General features: G+C 41.3%; 1 protein-coding gene across 1 annotated transcript in view; it reads left to right on the plus strand.

Moving 5' to 3' along the window:
* Nucleotides 1-381: 381 nt before the first annotated feature.
* ZDBF2 (zinc finger DBF-type containing 2) overlaps nucleotides 382-21,515 on the plus strand; it is a 28,312-nt gene continuing 7,178 nt past the window's right edge. The window contains exons 1-7 of the mRNA XM_074968006.1: nucleotides 382-455; nucleotides 8,600-8,721; nucleotides 10,427-10,478; nucleotides 10,685-10,762; nucleotides 11,054-11,105; nucleotides 16,582-16,687; nucleotides 18,630-18,757. Of these exons, the coding sequence (XP_074824107.1) occupies nucleotides 10,427-10,478; nucleotides 10,685-10,762; nucleotides 11,054-11,105; nucleotides 16,582-16,687; nucleotides 18,630-18,757 (416 nt within the window). The 5' untranslated portion in view covers nucleotides 382-455; nucleotides 8,600-8,721. The remainder of the gene's footprint in view (nucleotides 456-8,599; nucleotides 8,722-10,426; nucleotides 10,479-10,684; nucleotides 10,763-11,053; nucleotides 11,106-16,581; nucleotides 16,688-18,629; nucleotides 18,758-21,515) is intronic.

The raw sequence follows: 21,515 nt of genomic DNA on the forward strand, positions 1-21,515 counted from the left end.
CCTGACTCCTATTGAAGTTGATGGGCGTTAGGTGCCCCAAGTGCTTTGGAAATCTCATTAGGTGCCTCTTCACCTCTCTAGTGAGAGAGGGCCCCTGCAGAAGTAACCCTTCTACCAGATGAAGCCAGCAGCAACAAGGGCTGGGTTCAGTATCGAGGGGTTCCTTTTCAACACTACAACACAAAACCGGCTCAAACCCCCGCCCAGTGACCTGGGACAATTACACGCTACCCCTGGGTGCCTCTAAGAGGCAATACTTCCCCTTTCACAAGCACAGAATATGACTGTAGCAGAAACTTCCTGCAAATGCGATGGGCCCCGCCTGAGCCGACCAATAGAGGACGCAAGGAAGCAAGAGTCAGGCTCCGGGGCCATAACCCGGAACAGGAAGTGGAGGCGTCTCGCGTCCTCTGACCCCGACGAGGTACGGAAGGGAAAAAGCAGAAGCGGCTGAGGTGAGAGTGGGGCTGTTGGGCAGGGAAGCGGTCGGCCGCCGACACAGCGGTCCGAGAGAGGGACCAGGACCGCCACTGCGGGGAGCGCCTGGGCGGCAGCCGCCGGGGCCGGGGAAGCCGCGGCCGTAGCGCGCACGCTGGGCGGGGCTTCACCGCTGTTTACAAAACAACTCCTGGCGCGCCGTCCCGCGTGTGCAGGTGCGCGCGCGCTCCCGCCCCCGCGGGCCGAAAAGTAACGGTGCCGGCGTGCGCCCCGGCTTCCCCCTAGCTGCGTGTGGTCAGGGAATGGGGACCGGCGGCCGGGCGCGGGCCCCGTGGGGGCGGGCCTGGGGTTGGCCATTGTCATGCTGGCATAGGCCGTGGGGCAGGGGACGAGGGTCCCTGTCTAAACCCCAGCCCGACATCCTCTTGGGGCCGCCCCACGCGTGGCAGGGCAGCTTCTGAGGGGGCTGCGATTTGGGACGCGAAGGGGGCAGGGAGGGAAAGGGCGTTACTCCCCAGCGGCTTACTCCCCAGTGTGGGGCTGGTCCCCCGCATGTGCCTGGGGGCACCCCGCGACCCCAGCGGCGAATATCCGTGGTGAGGTACCCAGGAGCCTCATGGGAGCGTGGAAGAGACTTGTGGGGCCTGAGGTTGGGATTGGCAGTGGCCAGTTGCGTGGCATGGGAGGCCATTGCCCTGTGAGGAATTTCTGTTATCTGGGTTGCAGCACCTCACTTGCCTGCCCTCAAGCGTCACCGTCCTTACGCTCCTGTCCCGAGCGAGCGGGTATTTAGTTACACTGGCAAGTGCAGTGCTGGACTGAGAGTCCCCACTCCTGGGTTCTATTTTGCCTCTGCAACACGCATCGCTGTATGACCTTGGACAAGCCATTTGCCCATCTGCGTGTGAGTTTCCTGCTCCTAAACAATGTGTCCTTCTTTCAGAAGTGTGTTGTGAGGCTTAACGTTGGTTAAACAGAGCAGGATACTCCAATCAAAGTTGCTATACAAATGCTTGCCTGCTCTCTGCACCCAGTTCAGTCTATCACCACCAAAACCTTAGATTTTTCTGTTCCCTTCCATGGAAGGGGTAGGCTATCCCTTTTATGGGTTTTTCTTCCCTGTGGTTCCCCAGTGCCTAAGTTAAAATTAACCCTCTCTTTCCTACACCACCATCTCTATGTGCATTAAGGCTTTAATTATCTAGCTGCCCCTGAAACACATAAACAGAAATATTTCTGGGAAAGTCATTTTGTATTTAGTTTGTAGGATTTTTTTCTTACAAGTTGCTGGTTCTGAAGTACCACTAGCACAGACCATTGCCCAGGTTTCTTTGAGAGATAATTTATATGTACCATAAGAGCCAACCAGCACTCTCATGGCCGATAGCCAGATTATATTGCAGTTATCACAATTGGTGCACAAAAATATAATTATTTATTCTAGTATCTAAAACCGAGGTAAGTGCTTTACTGAACAAATAAAAGACAGATCCCTGCCTCCAAGAGTTTGCATTCTGTATGTTAGACATGAAGCAATAAGTCAGGGCAGTGAACAAAAGGGAGTGATGGGTGTAAAGTGAGACGAGTTATATGATTAAGATCTCTGGTCCCTCACTTTAGGTTGGTGTACATTTTGGTGGTTCTTTTATTACTTGTTTTTAACTTGCTGGTAGAACAACATGGTAGAAATAAATTTAGGGTTTTTAATGAGAAGAGAATGATAGCTTAGGGAGTTGGGAGGTTGTTTCATGCATAGGGGATGTCCTGGAATTGGGAGGGGGATGGAAGCAAAGGGGGGAAGAGGCACCCTTGGGGAACAGAGAGGTGAGATGGGAAAATGAGAGGAGATAAGATCAGAGATGTAGACTGGAACTGAATGATATGAGGCCATAAATTAAGAATAATAGTGAACAGTAAGATGGGTAGCTAGTAAAGGGATCCAAAACATGATGTGTGACCAAGACATGGTGTGAGCAAGAGGTGAGAAAGATAGACTTTAGTGGTAGTAGATTTCTGCCAAAATTGTTAAGCACAACAGGATCTCCTCTCTTGGCAACCACCTGACTGTAAAAAAAATATTGCTTAATCTGTAAACTCTGGCATAGGGACTGTCCCCACTTGTTAAAGCAACTCCCATCTTTTCATGTACCGTGTATATATACCTGCTACTGTATTTTCCACTCCATGCATCTGTTGAAGTGGGTTTTAGCCCACGAAAGCTTATGCCCAAACAAATTTGTTAGTCTCTAAAGTGCCACAAGGACTCCTCGTTCTTTTTGTCTTTATTTTGTTTTTACAGCTCCTAGCACAAAGGGGTCTGGTCCATGATTAGGGCTCCTAGGAACTACAGTAATACAAATAATAATGGTAGTAGTGGTAATACTGTTGGAAGATGATGGGTCCCTTTTAAGAGAGAGTTTTCCTCCATTTCTCCTCGGTTTCCTAGACTGGAGGATCAAAAGAGGTAGTTCTCAGGTGTCCTAGCTGGAACACCAGATTTCAGTTTTCATAGAAACCATAAAAATGGAAGGGACCTTCAGAGTCACACTACTCTGGCTCTTTTGGGTAATGTTGATTGCTAATTTGGTTCCTGAACCACTGAGGTCTGAGTATCACTGACCTACACCATCCTTGATAGTGGTTGTCAAACCAGTTCTTGAAAAACTCCAATGATGGGGTTTCCAGAACCTCCTTTGGACGCCTGTCCCAGTGCTTAACTGTTCTTATAGTTGGAAACTTTTTTCTAATGTTTAACTTAAATCTCCCTTGCTGATTACTTCTTGTCCTACCTTTGGTGGACCTGGAGAACAGTTGATCGCTGTCTTTTTTTTTTTATAACAGATCTTCACATAAAGTTTAAGACTTATCAGGTCTTTCCTCAGCCTTCTTGTCTCAACACTAAAGATGCCCAGATTTTTTAACCTTTCTTTGTAGGTCAGGTTTTCTAAACCATTTTAAATTTTTGTTGCTCTGCTCTGGACTCTCCAGTTTGTCCACATGTTATTAAAGTTTGGTGCCCAAAACTGGATGCAGTACTCCAGTGGAGGGCTCACAGGCGCTAAGTATATCGGAACAGTTGCTGTCTGGGCCTTTCATAGGATCCTTCTGTTAATACACCCCAGAATATTAGCCTTTTTGCAACTGCATCACATTGTTGACTCGTATTCAGTTTGTGATCCACTATAACCCCCAGATCCTTTCCAGCAGTACTACTGCCTACCCAGATATTTTCCATTTTGTAGTTTTGCATTTGATTTTTTCTTTGTCCATTGCACTTGTTTTTATTGAATTTCATCTTGTTTATTTCAAACAACTTCTACTCTAATCCTGTCCTTCGAAGTGCTTACAACCCCTCCCAGTTTGATGTCATCATCAGGTTTTATAAGCATACTCTCTGTTCTATTATCTAAGTCATTAATGAGAATATTAAATAGTACAAATTCCAGGACAGAACCCTGCAGGACCCCACTAGATAAGTCTTCCCAACTTGACAGTGAACCATTTGGTAACTACTAGTTTTGCACTTTGAAGTAGTTTCTTCCAGGTTACCTTTTCCTAGTCTTGCTTATAAGACTATCTGAAGCTTTACTAAAATCAAGATATATCACGCTACATTTTCCCCTATTCAGTATGCCAGAAGAAGGAAATTAGATTGGTTTGACAAGATTTTGACAATTCCATGGTGGCTATTACTTATAACCCTATTATCTTCAAGGCACTTCCAAATTGATTGTTTAATCATTTGTTCTGCTATCTTTTGAGGTATCAAAGTTCATCTGATTGATCTATAACTCCTCAGGTCCTCTTTGTTCCCCTTTTTAAAGATAAGGTCATATGTTTGCCCTTCTCTAATTCCGCGGGACCTCACCTGTACTCAATGTATTCTGAAAGATAATTGGTAACGGTTCCAAGATTGCTTCAGCTAGTTCTTTCAGTATCCTAGGATGAATTTTGTGAGGTCCTGCCAACTTGAATGCATCTAACTTATCTATGTAAATGGTCTACAACCTTCTATTGCCCTATTTTGGCTTGTGTTCCTTCTCCCTTGTTAATATTAATTGTGTTAAAAATCTGGTCACAATTTGCCATTTTAGTGAAGATTGAAGCAAAATAGACATTCTGACACCGCAGCCTTCTTCGTGTTATCTGTTGATAGCTCTCTTTCCCTCTGAGTGGAGGACCTACACTTTCCTTCATGTTTTTTTTGCTCCTAAAGTGGTTATAGAACCTGTTCTTATTGCCTTTTATGCCCCTTTGCTTTTTGATTTTGTCCCTCCATGTTTGTGCTATTTTGCTGTACTTGTCCTTAGCAGTTTGTCCGTGTTTCCTCTTTCTGTAAGATTCCTTTTTGATTTTCAAGTCATTAAAGAGTTCCTGATGGAGCCATATTGGCCTCATTATTCTTCATATCTTTCCTTTGCATTGAGGTAGTTTGCTGTTGCACCTTTAATGTTGTCTCTTTGAGAAATTGCCAGCTCTCCTGAACTCCTTTTCCCCTTATATTTTCTTCCTATGGGACCTTAGTTACCAGCTCTCTGAGTTTCTTAAAATCTGCTTTATTGAAGTCCATTGTCATTCTGCTGCTCTCACTCTTTCCTTTTCTTAGAATTATGAACTCTATCATTTCATTATCACTTCCACCCAAATTGTTTTCAACCTTCAGATTCGCAACCAATTCCTCCCTGTTAGTCAGAATCAGGTCAAAAATCTCTGTCCCCAAGTCATTTTCTCTACCTTCTGAAACACAGAGTTGTCCCCAACACATTATAAGAACTTACTGGACATTTTGTGTTTTGATATATTACTTTTCCAACACATGTCTGGGTAGTTGAAGTCCCCCATTACTACCAGGTCTTGCATTTTGGATATTTCTGTTGTGTGTTCTAGAAGTGCCTTATCCATTTTCTCCTCTTGATTTGATGGTCTATTGTAGACCCCCTACCATGACATCACCCCTGTTTTTTCCACCTTTTTATTTTCACCCGGAGACTTCAATGTGGTCTGCCTCTCACCACCTTCTGCACCTCAGAACAAGTGTATATATTCTTGATGTATACAACACCACCTCCCTCAGTCATTTTGATCATCATCTCCCCTTTGCCCCTTTTTGTTTCTAACTTATTTATTGCCTGGGAAGGCTGAAAGGGGTCTCCAGAGTTTCTTTGATGTCTGTGACATTTTTATGTGCTATCGAAATGAAAATGCTGATTTTTTTTTTTTTTTTTTTTTTTTTTTTTTTTAATTTTTCTTGCCTTGTGGTCATCTTTCTTTTGGTCTCCTGTCAGTTCTCATTAGCTCCACTTGTTCAGGACTCCTTACAGTTCTTCATGCTCAGTGACTGCTGTGTGCCATGTAATTCAATAAAACTAAACAAGAAATATCTCTCTCTAACTGCAAGAGACAGCTACAGTAGCCCTATGGGTTCTAAATCTGCCATATCAACCATTCTCAGTTGATGCCAGTCATTACTATGTTTGCAACATAATACAGATTTTTTACAATGTTGAAATATTATTTTGAAGGAAGATTATACACGTAATTTATTTTTAAGCAGTAATTGGTATTATTGTATTACTGTTACATTGAGCTATTTCAAGTTTAGAGATTCCTTAACTGAACAGGTTTCAGAGTAACAGCCGTGTTAATCTGTATTCGTAAAAAGAAAAAAGAAAAGGAGTACTTGTGGCACCTTAGAGACTAACCAGTTTATTTGAGCATGAGCTTTCGTGAGCTACAGCTCACTTCATCGGATGCATAGCATATCGTGGAAACTGCAGAAGACATTATATACACACAGAGACCATGAAACAAAACTTCCTCCCACCCCACTCTCCTGCTGGTAACAGCTTATCTAAAGTGATCATCAAGGAGGGCCATTTCCAGCACAAATCCAGGTTTTCTCACCCTTCCCCCCCCCCCCCCCCCACAGACACACATACAAACTCACTCTCCTGCTGGTAATAGCCCATCCCTCTTTGAAACCTCTCTTTATAATGCGCATGATAATCAAGGTGGGTCATTTCCAGCACTAATCCAGGTTTTCTCACACCCCCCCCCCCTTCCCCACACACACCCCCCTCCAAAAACCACACACACAAACTCACTCTCCTGCTGGCAATAGCTCATCTTACAATGTGCACAGCAATAATCCAAGTTTAACCAGAACGTCTTGGGGGGGGTTTGTAGGAAAAAAACAAGGGGAGATAGGCTACCTTGCATAATGACTTAGCCACTCCCAGTCTCTATTCAAGCCCAAATTAATAGTATCCAATTTGCAAATGAATTCCAATTCAGCAGTTTCTCGCTGGAGTCTGGATTTGAAGTTTTTTTGCTTTAAGATAGCGACCCTCATGTCTGTGATTGCGTGACCAGAGAGATTGAAGTGTTCTCCGACTGGTTTATGAATGTTATAATTCTTAACATCTGATTTGTGTCCATTTATTCTTTTACGTAGAGACTGTCCAGTTTGACCAATGTACATGGCAGAGGGGCATTGCTGGCACATGATGGCATATATCACATTGGTGGATGTGCAGGTGAACGAGCCTCTGATAGTGTGGCTGATGTTGTTAGGCCCTGTGATGGTGTCCCCTGAATAGATATGTGGGCACAGTTGGCAACGGGCTTTGTTGCAAGGATAGGTTCCTGGGTTAGTGGTTCTGTTGTGTGGTATGTGGTTGTTGGTGAGTATTCGCTTCAGGTTGGGGGGCTGTCTGTAGGCAAGGACTGGCCTTTCTCCCAAGATTTGTGAGAGTGTTGGGTCATCCTTCAGGATAGGTTGTAGATCCTTAATAATGCGTTGGAGGGGTTTTAGTTGGGGGGAGAGTGAGTTTGTATGTGTGTGTGGGGGGGGAAGGGTGAGAAAACCTGGATTTGTGCTGGAAATGGCCCTACTTGATGATCACTTTAGATAAGCTGTTACCAGCAGGAGAGTGGGGTGGGAGGAAGTTTTGTTTCATGGTCTCTGTGTGTATATAATGTCTTCTGCAGTTTCCACGATATGCTATGCATCTGATGAAGTGAGCTGTAGCTCACGAAAGCTCATGCTCAAATAAACTGGTTAGTCTCTAAGGTGCCACAAGAACTCCTTTTCTTTTTTCTTCTTAACTGAACAAGAGTTGTTCTTACAAAGCCTGTGGATGAAAGAACCCATTATAAAAATATAGATCAAATGGAGAAATACCTTTTGACTTAGCTAAATTAGAAATTAAATGAGACTGCATTACCAAACGCATGAGGATTTGTGCTCCTTTCCCCATCTCTAGATTTTGGTAGGGGCCACGCAAGGCATCTAAGCACGAGCTTTCCCTTGCTCTACTGAAGCTGAGACCCGAGCATACTTTCAGCCTTTAGGATGGTGGTAAGCAATCAGGATTTAAATGTTTTAATTTGCCTACCAATATCCTTAAACATTCTTCTTGTCTTAGGGATATATTTGTCTCTCATGCTTCAACTATATACAGCAGAATCTTGGCAAACAATCTCCTCTGAAACTGATATTTCTCTGACAGCTATTAGTGGTGCTTGAGGCCTTACAAATTTACACCCTACCCTTTGTGAGTGAGAACATCTGGTCCATGACACTCCCTTGCAGTGTGAAAAGTGAGAGATAAGAGCCACACTGGACTTACCTCACTCTGGTGTTAAAATGTTTAAATTAATAACACTTATAAAGTGCTTTGAACATATGAAGTGCAGTGAGAGGGCCAGTTAATTTACTAATTTAGCTGGTTTACACAATATGAGCAGAAGAAGTGATTCTTCAAAGCATGTTGGTGGCTTTATCCATAACAATCATCTCAAGGCATAATTTGCTTTATATTTAGAAATTACATTTCATTTACTGATAGACATGTAAATGCATGAACATTAACATCCTAATAATATACGTTGAATAAGGACTATGAGAAGAGGAGTGAGGTCATCATATGGGAAAGCACTGGGAATGCTAAGGAATATATAAAAAGCTGTCTGTGTTTAGTAAGGAATCTCTGTCAAAATTAATTTCTTAAACAAAAATGTTTAAAAAGAGCTTTGTCCATCTTGTGGACCAAGTTGCTGGCAGATCTATTCTATGTAGACTGAAACCTTTTCTCCTTTAGAATATAGAACAAACACATCAGTAACGAGCTAAAAAGACCCTTAATTTCATTATTACCAGATTGCCAGTGGAGATGAGAGTGGGTGAGTGTCATGTGGAGAAAATGGCCTCCTGTCTGAGATCTAGTGTTCGACAGCCTTGAAATCAGCTTTTGGTGGGGGCCAAAGGTTGGCAACACCAAGGTTAGTACCTGAAAGTTTATTTTAAGTTTCAATTGCAGCATTGTAAGCCTAATGTGGGAAACTGTGGAGCTCTTTTGTATTCTCTGACACAAAAACATGAAGTTGGATGTTTTTGCAGTGTCATGTTTCTGTCTAGATCAGTTTGTGGATTGGGCATCAGGAGATAATGCTGAGCAATAAAGGTAGCTTTTCAAGCCTGGATGATTATCATATTTGTTCCATTTCATTCATGGCTTCTACTATATAGGTTTTTGGTCTGTGTTTTAAGTGTAGCTGAAGCCATTAAGCCATTAAATGAATTTGGCAGGAACATTGCATTGACCTACTAAGTACTTTAAGTTCTGGATACATAAGGATAATGTTTATCTATTATGGGAGGAGACATTTCCTGATCTAATGTACAAAACCAAAGTGCAAATGTTCCTCTCCATAGAAATCTTTTGTAAGAGGAGATAGATGTATATGATTTAAAGCTGCACAGTTTGTGACTGTGACAGGGTGTGCTGGAGACCTCACAGTCCTACCACACCCTGTCCCAGAAAAGTAGCAGTGAAAGTGAGTCCTCCAGGCCTGCCTAGAGTGGCTGCAGGGAAGCAGCCAATCAGAATGGAGGAGGCTCATCTAAAAGGAGCTGCAAGGTGTGAGCAGCTCAGTTGCTGGCTGGGACCAAAAGGATGAGGCAGACTTGGAAGGCTGTGAAACTCTCCAGGTGAGGAGGCCTGAGAGACACCCTACTCAAGCAGGGAACAGGCAGAGAACTTCAGCCCAGAGGAAATGGTAAAGTAGAAGCTGCTACGTGGGAAGTGGCCCAGGGAATAACAGCAGCAACTATTACAGGAAGTACCATGTGGCTGCTATTTATAGGGACCCGGGATCAGGACCCAGAGTAGTGTGTGGGCACAGATCCCCTCCACTGGCAGAGTGGCCAAAGTCCCAAGAAGGGGACAAGTCTAATTTAAAAGCCCAAGTAAAGGGCAGGACTTAGAGTCTCCAGGGAAGATGCCCTGAGGGCACTACTCTATAACAGGGCAGGGACGGGCTTAAAGCTAGCCCAGAAGGGGCTGAGAACTGAGCCCAGAGACAGGGCTGGAGACATTACCAAGGGCACAGGGACAGGCCCTATTGGACCTTTTACCCCAAAAGGAGTGTTTGTTCATGCATTTGACAGTGTGACTTAGTCCTCCAGCTGAAGACCTGCCTGACAAGGGCAACAGCCAACAGGGGGCACCTCGAAAAAAGAGAGTGCAGGTTCTTGCTCACGCACGGGGAGGTGCTCACAAGAGGTGAGTGTGCACTGTCACAATGACCAAAGCACTAGATTTTGGGTTTGTTTTTTTTTGTTTTGGTTTGGTTTTTTTTGCTTCCCTGGCAGATAATTTTCTTTTGAATAAACTGGCCTGCTGCATGCAAAGCCTGCATCTGCAGCTCTCTAGGTTTGGGTTGATTAAGAAGTCTTCATACAATGACTGGGCCCTTGGATAGTGGATAGTATGTGGCATTTGTAGAATAATCTAATGAAACAGGAATTTGTTTTGATCATGAAGATTCAGTTGAGATTAAATTATAATCCTTATCTGAAACAGTATTGTGTTTTCACAGTGATGTCATTTTCTTGGGGCTCAGCCATGCTGACATTGAGAATGGGGTAAAAGCCAAGACTATGCTTTTCATATTTGTTTTCAATGGTTTTTGTATTGGTTTATAGATGTTTGACAGGAGCAAGCCAACTGATGAAGCCTCTGCTTTTTCAGCACAAGGTAAGCAAAATAATTATTAAAACAAAAATATTAACCTTCAAAGCACAATAAAAGCATCTATTTTAACTGTAAAATATCAATTCCCCTTGTTTCAGTTGGGTTAGTAGTTTGTCAATTCTATTCTAATTCTGTTCTAAATTCATAGAATCCTAGATGTCAAGGATAGAAGAAAGACCTTTTAAATTATTAATTCAACTTCTTTTTAGGTGCAAGGAATTGTTTTATAGTGAACTGTTCAACACCTGCTGCGTTTTACTCCAGAGGTGACTGCATTATGGTGACAGGTGAAGTGATTTCAGCATACAGGGCCTAATCTTAGTCCCGATTAAGTCAATAGAAAAATTCCCAGTGATGTCAACTGTAAAAAGATAAGGCTTATAGTTTATGCAGCTCTTTGGGGGTGACTGATTCTGTATAAATGCAAGTTTTCCTAAATTTAATCAATTCTACTTTTGGTGTCCTATAAAACACATTATTTTTGACGCTGACAACTTAGTGCCGTGGTAACAATGAGCAGTTTTGATTTCTTCTGCCTGGTTTTCTATCTTTGCTTTTTTCTTTTTCTTTTTAAATAGGTATAGAAAGACGAGGTATTGAAGGATCCCTACAACAGGAGAGCAATAGCAGGTGAGTTAGATTATATAATTAGCATCAGACTTTATTGCTTACACTAAATGAACTAGGGAGAATCTAGGTTTTGACATAAAATTTGACCCCGTACAACTGATGATGCAATATTTTCAACTGTAGGGTTAATGGTCTCTTTATCCTGTGTATAGGTATCATTAAACATGTACATTGCAGTTGTGCCCTTTGAGCCCTCATTAATATCAGCAGTGAGATTGAAGGTCAGCAAATTTCATTTTTGGCTTCAGAATTCCAGAGAACCTGAAAAATACCCAGCAGCCAAGTAGCCCAAAGTCGTGTTTCAAGATTAGCAGAAGGTTTAAATGTGACTTCAATTCCTGTTACCCTCTCTTTTTATTAAAAAATAATCATGTAGACTGGCCAGGGTTTCTGATGGCATTTATCTGTGGCTACATTAAAAAGATTCTTGATTTTTTTTAAAGTACTTCCTAATAAGAATTTTATATAGAAATGTTGATATTGCTGGGATAGAATTGTTTCATTTCTGAAGTTAAAAAAACCTATCTCTTTTGCTGCTACTTTTGTCTCCCTTCCTCTTTTTCCCCCCTCATCCCTAGCTTTTGCAATCTTTTTCTGCTCTCAGTCCCTCTCCTTCTCTCTATTCTCCTTTTCAGTTTAATTCTGAAGTCCAGCTGCATCTCTTCCGTCTCCATTTTCAGCTCAGATCTCCCATGTGTCTCCTCTGTTCAAAATTGTTGCGTCATTGCTGACTCTGTGCTCTCTGTTCCCATATCTCTCAGGTCTGTAGATCTCTCTGTCACTTCTTCTGCAGGGCTACCTGTGCATATCATTACCTCGATTTCAGTGCTTAAAATATTCTTATCCAGGCTTTCATTTTCTTTTGCTTGAATTATTGTTTCCTTCTCTGTGGCCTCCCCAAATCCCAGCTGCTTTTCTCTAGCATGTGGTCATGATAAATGTAGGTACTAGTGACACAGGGAAAGGTTGGAGAGAGCTGTTGTAGGTCAAATGTAAGTTGCTAGATAAGAGAGTAAAGTCCAGGACCTCTTTGATAGCATGCTCTGAAATGCTTCCAGTTCCATGCACAGGGCCAGAAAGACAGACAGGACTTTAGGGTCTCAATGTGTGTATGAGATGATGATGTATGGAGGCAGGTTTTAGGTTTATTAGGAACTGGGGAACCTTTTGGTAAAAGAGGAGCCTGTACAGGCAGGATGGGCTCCACCTAAACCAAAATGGAACCAGGTTGCTGGAGTGTAAATTTTAAAAGATTGTAGAGGTTTTTTTAAACTCAGGACTGGAGGGAAGCTGACAGGTGCAGAGGAGCATGCGATTCAGGCAGAGAAATCCCTAATGGATGAGTTTATTAAAGGAGAAACTCTGTGTACTAGTAAAGTACCAGGCAAATTGGTTGAAGCTGTAGTAAAGAACAGAATTATCGGATACATAGATGAGTTGGTGAAGAGTCAACATGGCTTTTGTAAAGGGAAAGCACGCCTTACCAATCTATTAGAATTCTTTGAGGTTGTCAGCAAGCATGTGGATAAAGGTGATCCAGTGGATATAGTGTACTTGGACTTTCAGAAAGCCTTTGAGAAGGTCCCTCACCAAAAGCTCTTAAGCAAACTCAGCAGCCATGGGATAAGAGGGAGCATCCTCTGATGGATCAGTAACAGGTTAAAAGATAGGAGACAAAGGGTAGAAATAAATGGTCAGTCTTCACAATGGAGAGAGGTAAGTAGCGGTGTCCCCCAAGGATCTGTACTGGGACTTGTGCTGTTCAACATATTCATAAATTATCTGGAAAAAGAGGTGAAAAGTGAGGTGGCAAAATTTGCAGATGATACAGAATTACTCAAGATAGTTAAGTCCAAAGCTGACTTCAAAGAGTTACAAAGGGATCACACAAAACTGGTGACTGTGTAACAAAAGGGCAGATAAAATTCAATGTTGATAAGTGAAAGTAATGCATACTGGAAAGCATAATCCCAATTATACATTATAAAATGATGTTTTCTAAATTACCTGTTACCACTCAAGAAAGAGATCTTGGAGTCATAATGGATAATTTTCTGTAAACATCTGCTCAATTTACAGAAGCAGTGAAAAAAGTTAACAGAATGTTAGGAGCCATTAGGAAAGTGATAGATAATAAGTCAGAAAATATGATAATGTCACTTTATAAATTTATGGTACGCCCACACCTTGAATACTGCGTGCAGTTCGGGTCACTCAGTCTTAGAAAAGATATATTAGAATTGGACAAGGTGCAGAGAAGGGCAACAAAAATTATTAGGAGCATGGAACAGCTTCCATATTAAGGGAGATTAAAAAGAATGAGATTTTTCATCTTAGAAAAGAGACAGCTAAGTGGAGATATGATACCGGTCTATAAAATCATGAATGGTATGGAGAAACTGAATAGTAAAGTGTTATTTACCCCTTCATATAACACAAGAACTACGGGTCACCCAATGAAGTTAACATGTAGCAGGTTTAAAACAAAAGAAAATACTTCCTCACACAACTCTGTCAACTTGTGGAACTTGTTGGCAGGGGTTGTTGTGAAGGCCAAAGGTGTAACTGGATTCAAAAAAGAATTAGATAGCCATTGATGGACCTAACCTCCATGAACCTATTAGCCAAGATGGTCAGGGGTGCAACCTTATGCCCCAGGGTTCCATAAGAACTTCATCTGCCAGAAGTTGGGACTAGATTACAGGGGGATAGATCACTCAAAATTGCCCTATACTGTTTGTTTTCTTCGGCACTGGCCACTGTCTGAAGACAGCATACTAGGCTAGGTGGGCCATTGGTCTGACCTAGTATGGCCATTCTTACGTTATTTTCTTACACTCCTTAAACAACTCCATTGGCTTCCCATTCATTGTACAGTTCAGATCAAAATTGTCTTCCTTTTAATAAAAATCGTTCAAGGGCTCACTGCAGCCTATCTTATGGGACCATGTCTTTTTATTCCCCTCTGAACTGGCTGCCTCCATGTCTTGCTGCACATTCTTGCCACTGTCAGAACCCCTCCTCTGCAGCTGCTGGCTGCACCAGTGTTCTGATATTGTTTTTCTTCATCAATTCTCCATCACATTTTCAGAAGAGATTGAAATGAATCTTTCCCCACTTCTGTTATCTCTTGATTTCTCTCTCTGCTATTATTTAACTCCCTAAGCCAAGGCTTCTCAAACTTTTTTATAGTGTGGACCACATATAATTCGAGATTTTGTCTGATGGACACTGTCCTTTCCTCTTCTTCATTCTTTCTTTTCATTCTTCCCTTCTTTCCACATTTTCTCCCCTTCTCTTCCTTGTCCTCTTGACCTCTTTTTTAAGTCTTTAGAAGGTGCTTAGATTAAAAGTGAACTGCAAATATTCACAAATTGCAGTGGCAAGATGGGTATTCAACACAGTATTAATTTTAAATAGTTTCTTCATTTTTTTCATGCTCCCACACAGCTACATTCTGTGCATTCGTTTGATTTTTTTTCTCCTCAATAGTGTTCCTACTCTTCAGGAGAAGTATGGTTTTCACTTCCCACAGCATGGCAGTCATTTTGACATATAAATCTAAATCATATCAACTTTCTTGACATTTATACGATGGAAAATATTCAGGAGTTGATTTAATCTGCTTCATTAAAAAATGTCTCTATTAAAAACATCTTTTGTGACCTGAGAGCATTCAGCACTTACATTTCAAGTTACATTTGATAGTTATTTTTGGGTGACGATTTAATCTCTCATTATCTTTATTTCTTTAATTTTTATAATTATCTCTGGCCAATACCATCTATTAATAGTGGGGTTATGACTATAAACTTGTTGTAAACACGTGTGGGTCCCTGCATAATCTGTACGGTTATATAAGTTCTTCCAGGCAGAAAGAGTGCTTTGGTAATTTCTAAAAAGAAAAGGAGTACTTGTGGCACCTTAGAGACTAACAAATTTATTTGAGCATAAGCTTTCATGAGCTACAGCTCACTTCGTCGGATGCATTCGGTGGAAAATACAGTGGGGAGATTTATATACATAGACAACATGAAACAATGGGTGTTACCATACACACTATAACGAGAGTGATCAGGTAAGGTGAGCTATTACCAGCAGGAGAGCGGGGGGGTGGAGGGGAACCTTTTGTAGTGATCATCAAGGTGGGCCATTTCCAGCACTTGACAAGAACATCTGAGGAACAGTGACGGGGGTGGTGGGGGGGAATAAACATGGGGAAATAGATTTACTTTGTGTAATGACACATCCACTCCCAGTCTCTGTTCAAGCCTAAGTTAACTGTATCCAGTTTGCAAATTAATTCCAATTCAGCAGTCTCCTGTTGGAGTCTATTTTCGACATTTTTTTGTTGAAGAATTGCAACTTTTAGGTCTGTAATCGAGTGACCAGAGAGATTGAAGTGTTCTCCGACTGGTTTTTGAATGTTATAATTCTTGACGTCTGATTTGTGTCCATTTATTCTTTTATGTAGAGACTGTCCAGTTTGACAGTTTGTCCAGATCTTGTAGGTGTTTGGTGCTAATAGGCGATGGTCACAAACACCACCCTATACAAGAAACCGACTGACCGCTATTCCTACCTACATTACAGACCTAAAAGCTGCAATTCTTCAACAAAAAAATTTCAAAAACAGACTCCAACGAGAGACTGCTGAATTGGAATTAATTTGCAAACTGGATACGATTAACTTAGGCTTGAATAGAGACTGGGAGTGGATGGGTCAAAGTAAAAAGATTTCCCCATGTTTATTCCCCCCCCCAGTTCCTCAGACGTTCTTGTCAACTGCTGGAAATGGCCCACCTTGATTATCACTACAAAAGGTCCCGTCCCCCACTCTCCTGCTGGTAATAGCTCATCTTAAGTGATCACTCTCGTTACAGTGTGTATGGTAACAACCATTGTTTCATGTTGTCTATGTATATAAATCTCCCCACTGTATTTTCCACTGAATGCATCCGATGAAGTGAGCTGTAGCTCACAAAAGCTTATGCTCAAATAAATTTGTTAGTCTCTAAGGTGCCACAAGTACTCCTTTTCTTTTTGTGGATACAGACTAACACGGCTGCTACTCTGAAACTTGGTAATTTCTGTAGCCCCTGCATTCTTTTTACAAAACTTCCCTGCAGTATTCTGAGGGAAGAATCTTTTATTTTTTAAATTGTATGCATAATATCATGAGTGCTTGAGAGAGTATGGTGAATTCTTGCTATACATGACTGGCTTTCTTTTTAGGTTTGCATATGGTATTCAGGAAAAACTTCAACACTTCAGCAGCATGAGTGGATTTTAAGCTCAGCACCATGAATCCATCTAAACGATTATGCTAGAATATACATTCTATATATGAAAAAATACATTTTTGATAGTATAAGTCTTAATGTTTTATTAAACACCTGAAATATAATACATTTTATAAGTCTGATTTTTCTCACTGAAAACTACTAGTAATATCAGTAAACTTTTCTTCCGTCAGTGTAAGCATACGAGAGCCAGAGCAGGCTGGACCTGGGTTATCCAGTGTGCAAAATAGACAAGGCTATTGCAACTGCTGCCACGTGCACTACAGCAATCTTGAACAGGTAAGACATTTGCAGCAGAGTAGGAAATTCATAGATACTAAGGTCAGAAGGGACCACTATGATCATCTAGTCCGACCTTCTGCACAACGCAGGCCACAGAATCTCACCCACCCACTCCTGCGAAAAACCTCTCACCTATGTCTGAGCTATTGAAGTCCTCAAATCGTGGTTTAAAGACTTCAAGGAGCAGAGAATCCTCCAGCAAGTGACCCGTGCCCCATGCTACAGAGGAAGGCGAAAAACCTCCAGGGCCTCTTCCAGTCTGCCCTGGAGGAAAATTCCTTCCCGACCCCAAATGTGGCGATCAGCTAAACCCTGAGCATATGGGCAAGATTCACCAGCCAGATACTACAAAAAATTCTTTCCTGGATAACTTAGTTCCCACCCCATCTAACATCCCATCACAGGCCATTAGGCCTACTTACCATGAATATTTAAAGATCAGTTAATTACCAAAATCATTTTATCCCATCAGACCATCTCCTCCATAAACTTATTGAGTTTAATCTTAAAGCCAGATGGATCTTTTTCCCCCACTGCATCTGTTTTTCATCTCTCTAATTCTCACATCATCACGTCCTGTATTAAGAGATGGTTGAAATAACAGGCGCTCAGTAGTGTTGCCTGACCAGCTTGTTCAAATGTGTCAATCTCTAATATTGAGCATCTTTTTTTAAAGTCAGTACTGAATGGAACCATGTTGACCATTTTGATAGCTTTTTCTATCATGGGTGGTTACATCATAGGAATCTATCATATTATGTGCTTATTAGGCTCCAATTACCTTAGTATCTGAGCACCTCCCAGATTTTTAAAAATAGAAATATCCGTTTCTCTGTTGTTGTTTTTTTTCTTCCTTCTTAGGCTGTAGGAGAAGTTATTTGATTAGTTTGTGGGATTTTAAAATATGTAATGTGTGTGTGTGTGAGAGAGAGAGAGAAGCTGACTGAAGAAAAGCTAAGTGAAAGAAATGAGTTGTGAATTTACTTCTGAAAGCGGTGAAACCTGTGGCCATTCTTTTGTGACCTTGGGTTCCATAGTCTTGGTCCAGCTCCTGTGATACAGTCATGCACTGTTGGTAGACAGTTTCATTATGTGGAGCGTAGCTGTCACAGTTGTAGAGTGAAAGGTCATCTGTCAGGTAACTTGTTCCAGACAAGGACAGAGACCTTGAACTAAGCTCTGTGTTTAATGGGGAGCCGAGTGCAAAGAGTGGAGCAGAGGGTTGATTGTTCTCTGTAGCCTGTGTTGCTAAGCTTACAGGCTGCTTTGTTTTGCACATACTAAGCTTTTTCAAGGGGAATGTCTTCATTCCTAGGATCACTATGTAGTATGAGCTAGCAGTATGAATATGTTCAATATATAAACTGCATTGCATATCCTAAGGACATGAGTATTTGATATTTTTTTCCCTGTTCTTTAACTCTACCATGGTCTGAAAGTGTTGTCTTGTGGGCCAATGATAATCAAATAGCAGGAATCTGTTTGGTCTTCATCTGCCTCTGTATTGGGTTACAGATAATTTAAAGGTGTGTTCCCGTTGCGTTATGGGTTTATATTTCCTGAACATCTGAAGTTAAGAAGTTATTTTTCCCATCATCATTTGTAGAGACTGTGTACCAAGCACAACAGATGCTGTAAGATGTATGCACATTTTTGGAAGCTGTTAATTATGCTTCAGTTCTTCAAGATGCTTAACACATGCCCAACTTTGAGTGCATGAGTAGTCCTAATGACTACCCATTGGCTTTAAACTTAGGCACGTGCTGAAGTACCTTCCTGAATCAGGTCCGTAAAGTCTAGAAGAGGAGAAAAATTGTTTTTCAACATTTTTCATTGCAACATGGAGAAGTTGAAACTTAGAAGATGAAAGCTACCTTCCTGGATAGATCCCTTAGTCGGTCAGGATACCAAGCTAGTGATGTGGTTTCTGTCTTTTCAGCATGTTTTCAGTTCCCAGCACAGACATTTCACCATGTACTGCAGGAATCGCACAGGTACCACCACCCTGATGGAGCGTTTCCTGCAAGATGTTCTGCAACATCATCCCCACAGATACCATGACAACAGGTATACTATACAGTTTGTTTTTATCTATGTGTTGGTATAATGCATATGTGGTTCAGCACAGAATCATAGAATATCAGGGTTGGAAGGGACCTCAGGAGGTCATCTAGTCCAACCCCCTGCTCAAAGCAGGACCAATCCCCAATTTTTGCCCCAGATCCCTAAATGGCCCCCTCAAGGATTGAATTCACAACCCTGGGTTTAGCAGGCCAATGCTCAAACCACCGAGCTGTCCCTCCCCCCGAGGGAGGGATAGCTGAAGAAATACAAAACTTCAACTACATTTTGCCCATTTTAAGGTAGGAACTTCCACACTGAAGCAACTTTAAAACAAAAGGCTATTTACGAAGAAGGAATAAACGTGGCTAGTGTTTTAGGTATTCCCTTTGCACTTATTTCAGATCTTTCCGTTTTATCACTTTATTTAATTATTTTAATGTAATCATCATGGTAGCATCTGGGCATGCGACATTAAATGAAAACAATCCCCATATTAAACTAACAGACCACACACTTACAAACCCTTACGTCGTGTACATCAACTGTATACATACTAGACTGACAGTAAATTATTGATGCATTTGTTGAAAGAGTTCAGACGTATGCCTTTTTGATTAAGATAATTTTGGATTATGTAAACTGAATTTTTACATGTCAGTGTTGTTACCTGAATGTATGAACTGTAAGGGTAATGGGATATTTACGTAAACAATCCTAACTGGCTTCTTCAGTATTTCTTAATGCTTAGGTTTTGTATAGTACTGTTCTTTTTTGTGTGTATGTAAATTGCTAGAACAACCTTAACTGTAAGGTATTTTGTGTAAGATTATCAGACTGTCCAGCTGAAAGGAAACCAAGCAGGCTTCACTCCTGATTTAGTCTTCAGTAGGCACTCAGATACCACAGTGTTGGGCACAGTATAAGAACATCAATAATATTGTACCTTAACACCCACCTTTCTACAGTCCAGAGAGTTAGCACCTTAATGCCAATCTCTCTGCTCTTCCTCAAGACAACTTTCTTTTGTAGAGAAAGTTGTATGTCCCCAAATAATACATTCAGATGAAGTGCTAGAACTGAGGTGGTAGGGAGTCAGTCTGTCTTGTCAGGAATTGGTCAAGTTGATATTAGAAGAGGATATGGCAGAACAATCTTTCAGGCGTGTCCTTGTCAAATTAATTGTGACTGCACACATCAGGATAAATAAAAAGTACTATTTCTTGTTTGAGTTTGAAAATGCTTCTCATTTTCTCATGAAGAAAATATGCAAAGAACTTTGAGGCAACACCCGAATGGACATGTTTTGATGAGCTGATGAAAATGCAAGATTAGTACATTTGGGGAACAAAATGTACTTGGTAGAAAGAAGCAGATCCCATTAAGTTGCAGAAACAGAGTGGGATGGGAGAAATAGTGGAAAAATTAGTTAAGTGGCTGTGGAAAAACACAGCCCCAAATATAGATGGTGTGGGTGCAGTGACCCAAAGAAGAAAAAGAAATAAGTACATTGCTTTAAGTACAGTTGTGCTCTTCAAAGGGACTATGTAAAAATGGCAGATTCTTAACTTTCAGATCAGAGAGTGAGGTGAATACATTCTTTAAAATCAACCAAATTGTTTGCAAAGTTCCAGTCAGCTACACCTGTGGAAACCCAGTAAACACACTGAACGTGTCTAGGCAACATTGAAAGCACAGTGTGAAAATAATGTGGTTGCATGGATATGTCTGGGGTGTGACTTGGCTTGTAGAACTTGTACTGCTGATGATGATGTGTGAGAAGGAAGACCCCAACATAACTTTCAGATCCTAGGATGAGTTTCCAAGGATGATAGCTATACAAACCATCTCTTTACTTAAGCCCTGAAATTTTGTCATTAATTATAATAATTCTGGGAATTCTCAATATTCATACAAATATCCAGTCCTCTTTTGGATTTTTCTATGATCTTGGCCTAAGTGTTTTCGTGGCAGTGAATTCCACTGTCATAAATATGTATTGTTTTATCATTTTTAATTTCCTGCCCTTTATTTTCATTTTCTATCCCCTTGTTCTTGAGCTATTTTCAGTCTCTCTTCATATGAGGTTTTCATGTCCTCAGTCATCCTTAGAACCCTATTGAATTCTGCAACATCCTTTTTGTGATGGGGTCACCAGTATCGGTGATCCAGATGAGGCAGTATCATTGATTTATATAACAGCATTAATAATATTTTCTGTATTGTACTCCATCCCTTTCATATGCATCCTAACATCTTAGCTTTGTTTGACTACAGCTGTGTGTTGAGTAGAGGTCTTAATTGAGCTGTCTATGGTGATGCTGCGGTCCCTTTTCTGAGCTGATACAGTTCATTTAGAATCTTATATGTTGTATGAGTAGTTTAGTTTAATTTTTTCCCCTCCAATTTGCATGATCAATTTTGATAAATTCAAGAACTTCATTTGTTGTGGTGGTGCCCATTCACTTCATTTAAGTCTCTTTGAAGCTCCTTTCAGTCCTCAGTCTTGTGAATTGTGAAAGAGTGTACTCAACATTTGGCGTGCTCCCTGCAGCTGCATGTAGCATAGCAGACTTGTTCCCCATTTGGCACCCCCTGTTGATGGTTGTCTCTTTCCTTGTAATTAAGCCCTCCAGCCAGGTCACGTTCAAATCTACCCCTTCTGAGATAAGTGTCCCACAAATAAACAGTCCCGTGCTCTTACAAAAGGTCTTCGGCTTTGACTCTGAGCCCTGTGCGCCTTGTGCTGTCTAGACTCAGGGTT

Source organism: Natator depressus, chromosome 11 (genome assembly GCF_965152275.1).
Source record: "Natator depressus isolate rNatDep1 chromosome 11, rNatDep2.hap1, whole genome shotgun sequence".
NCBI lineage: Eukaryota > Metazoa > Chordata > Testudines > Cheloniidae > Natator > Natator depressus.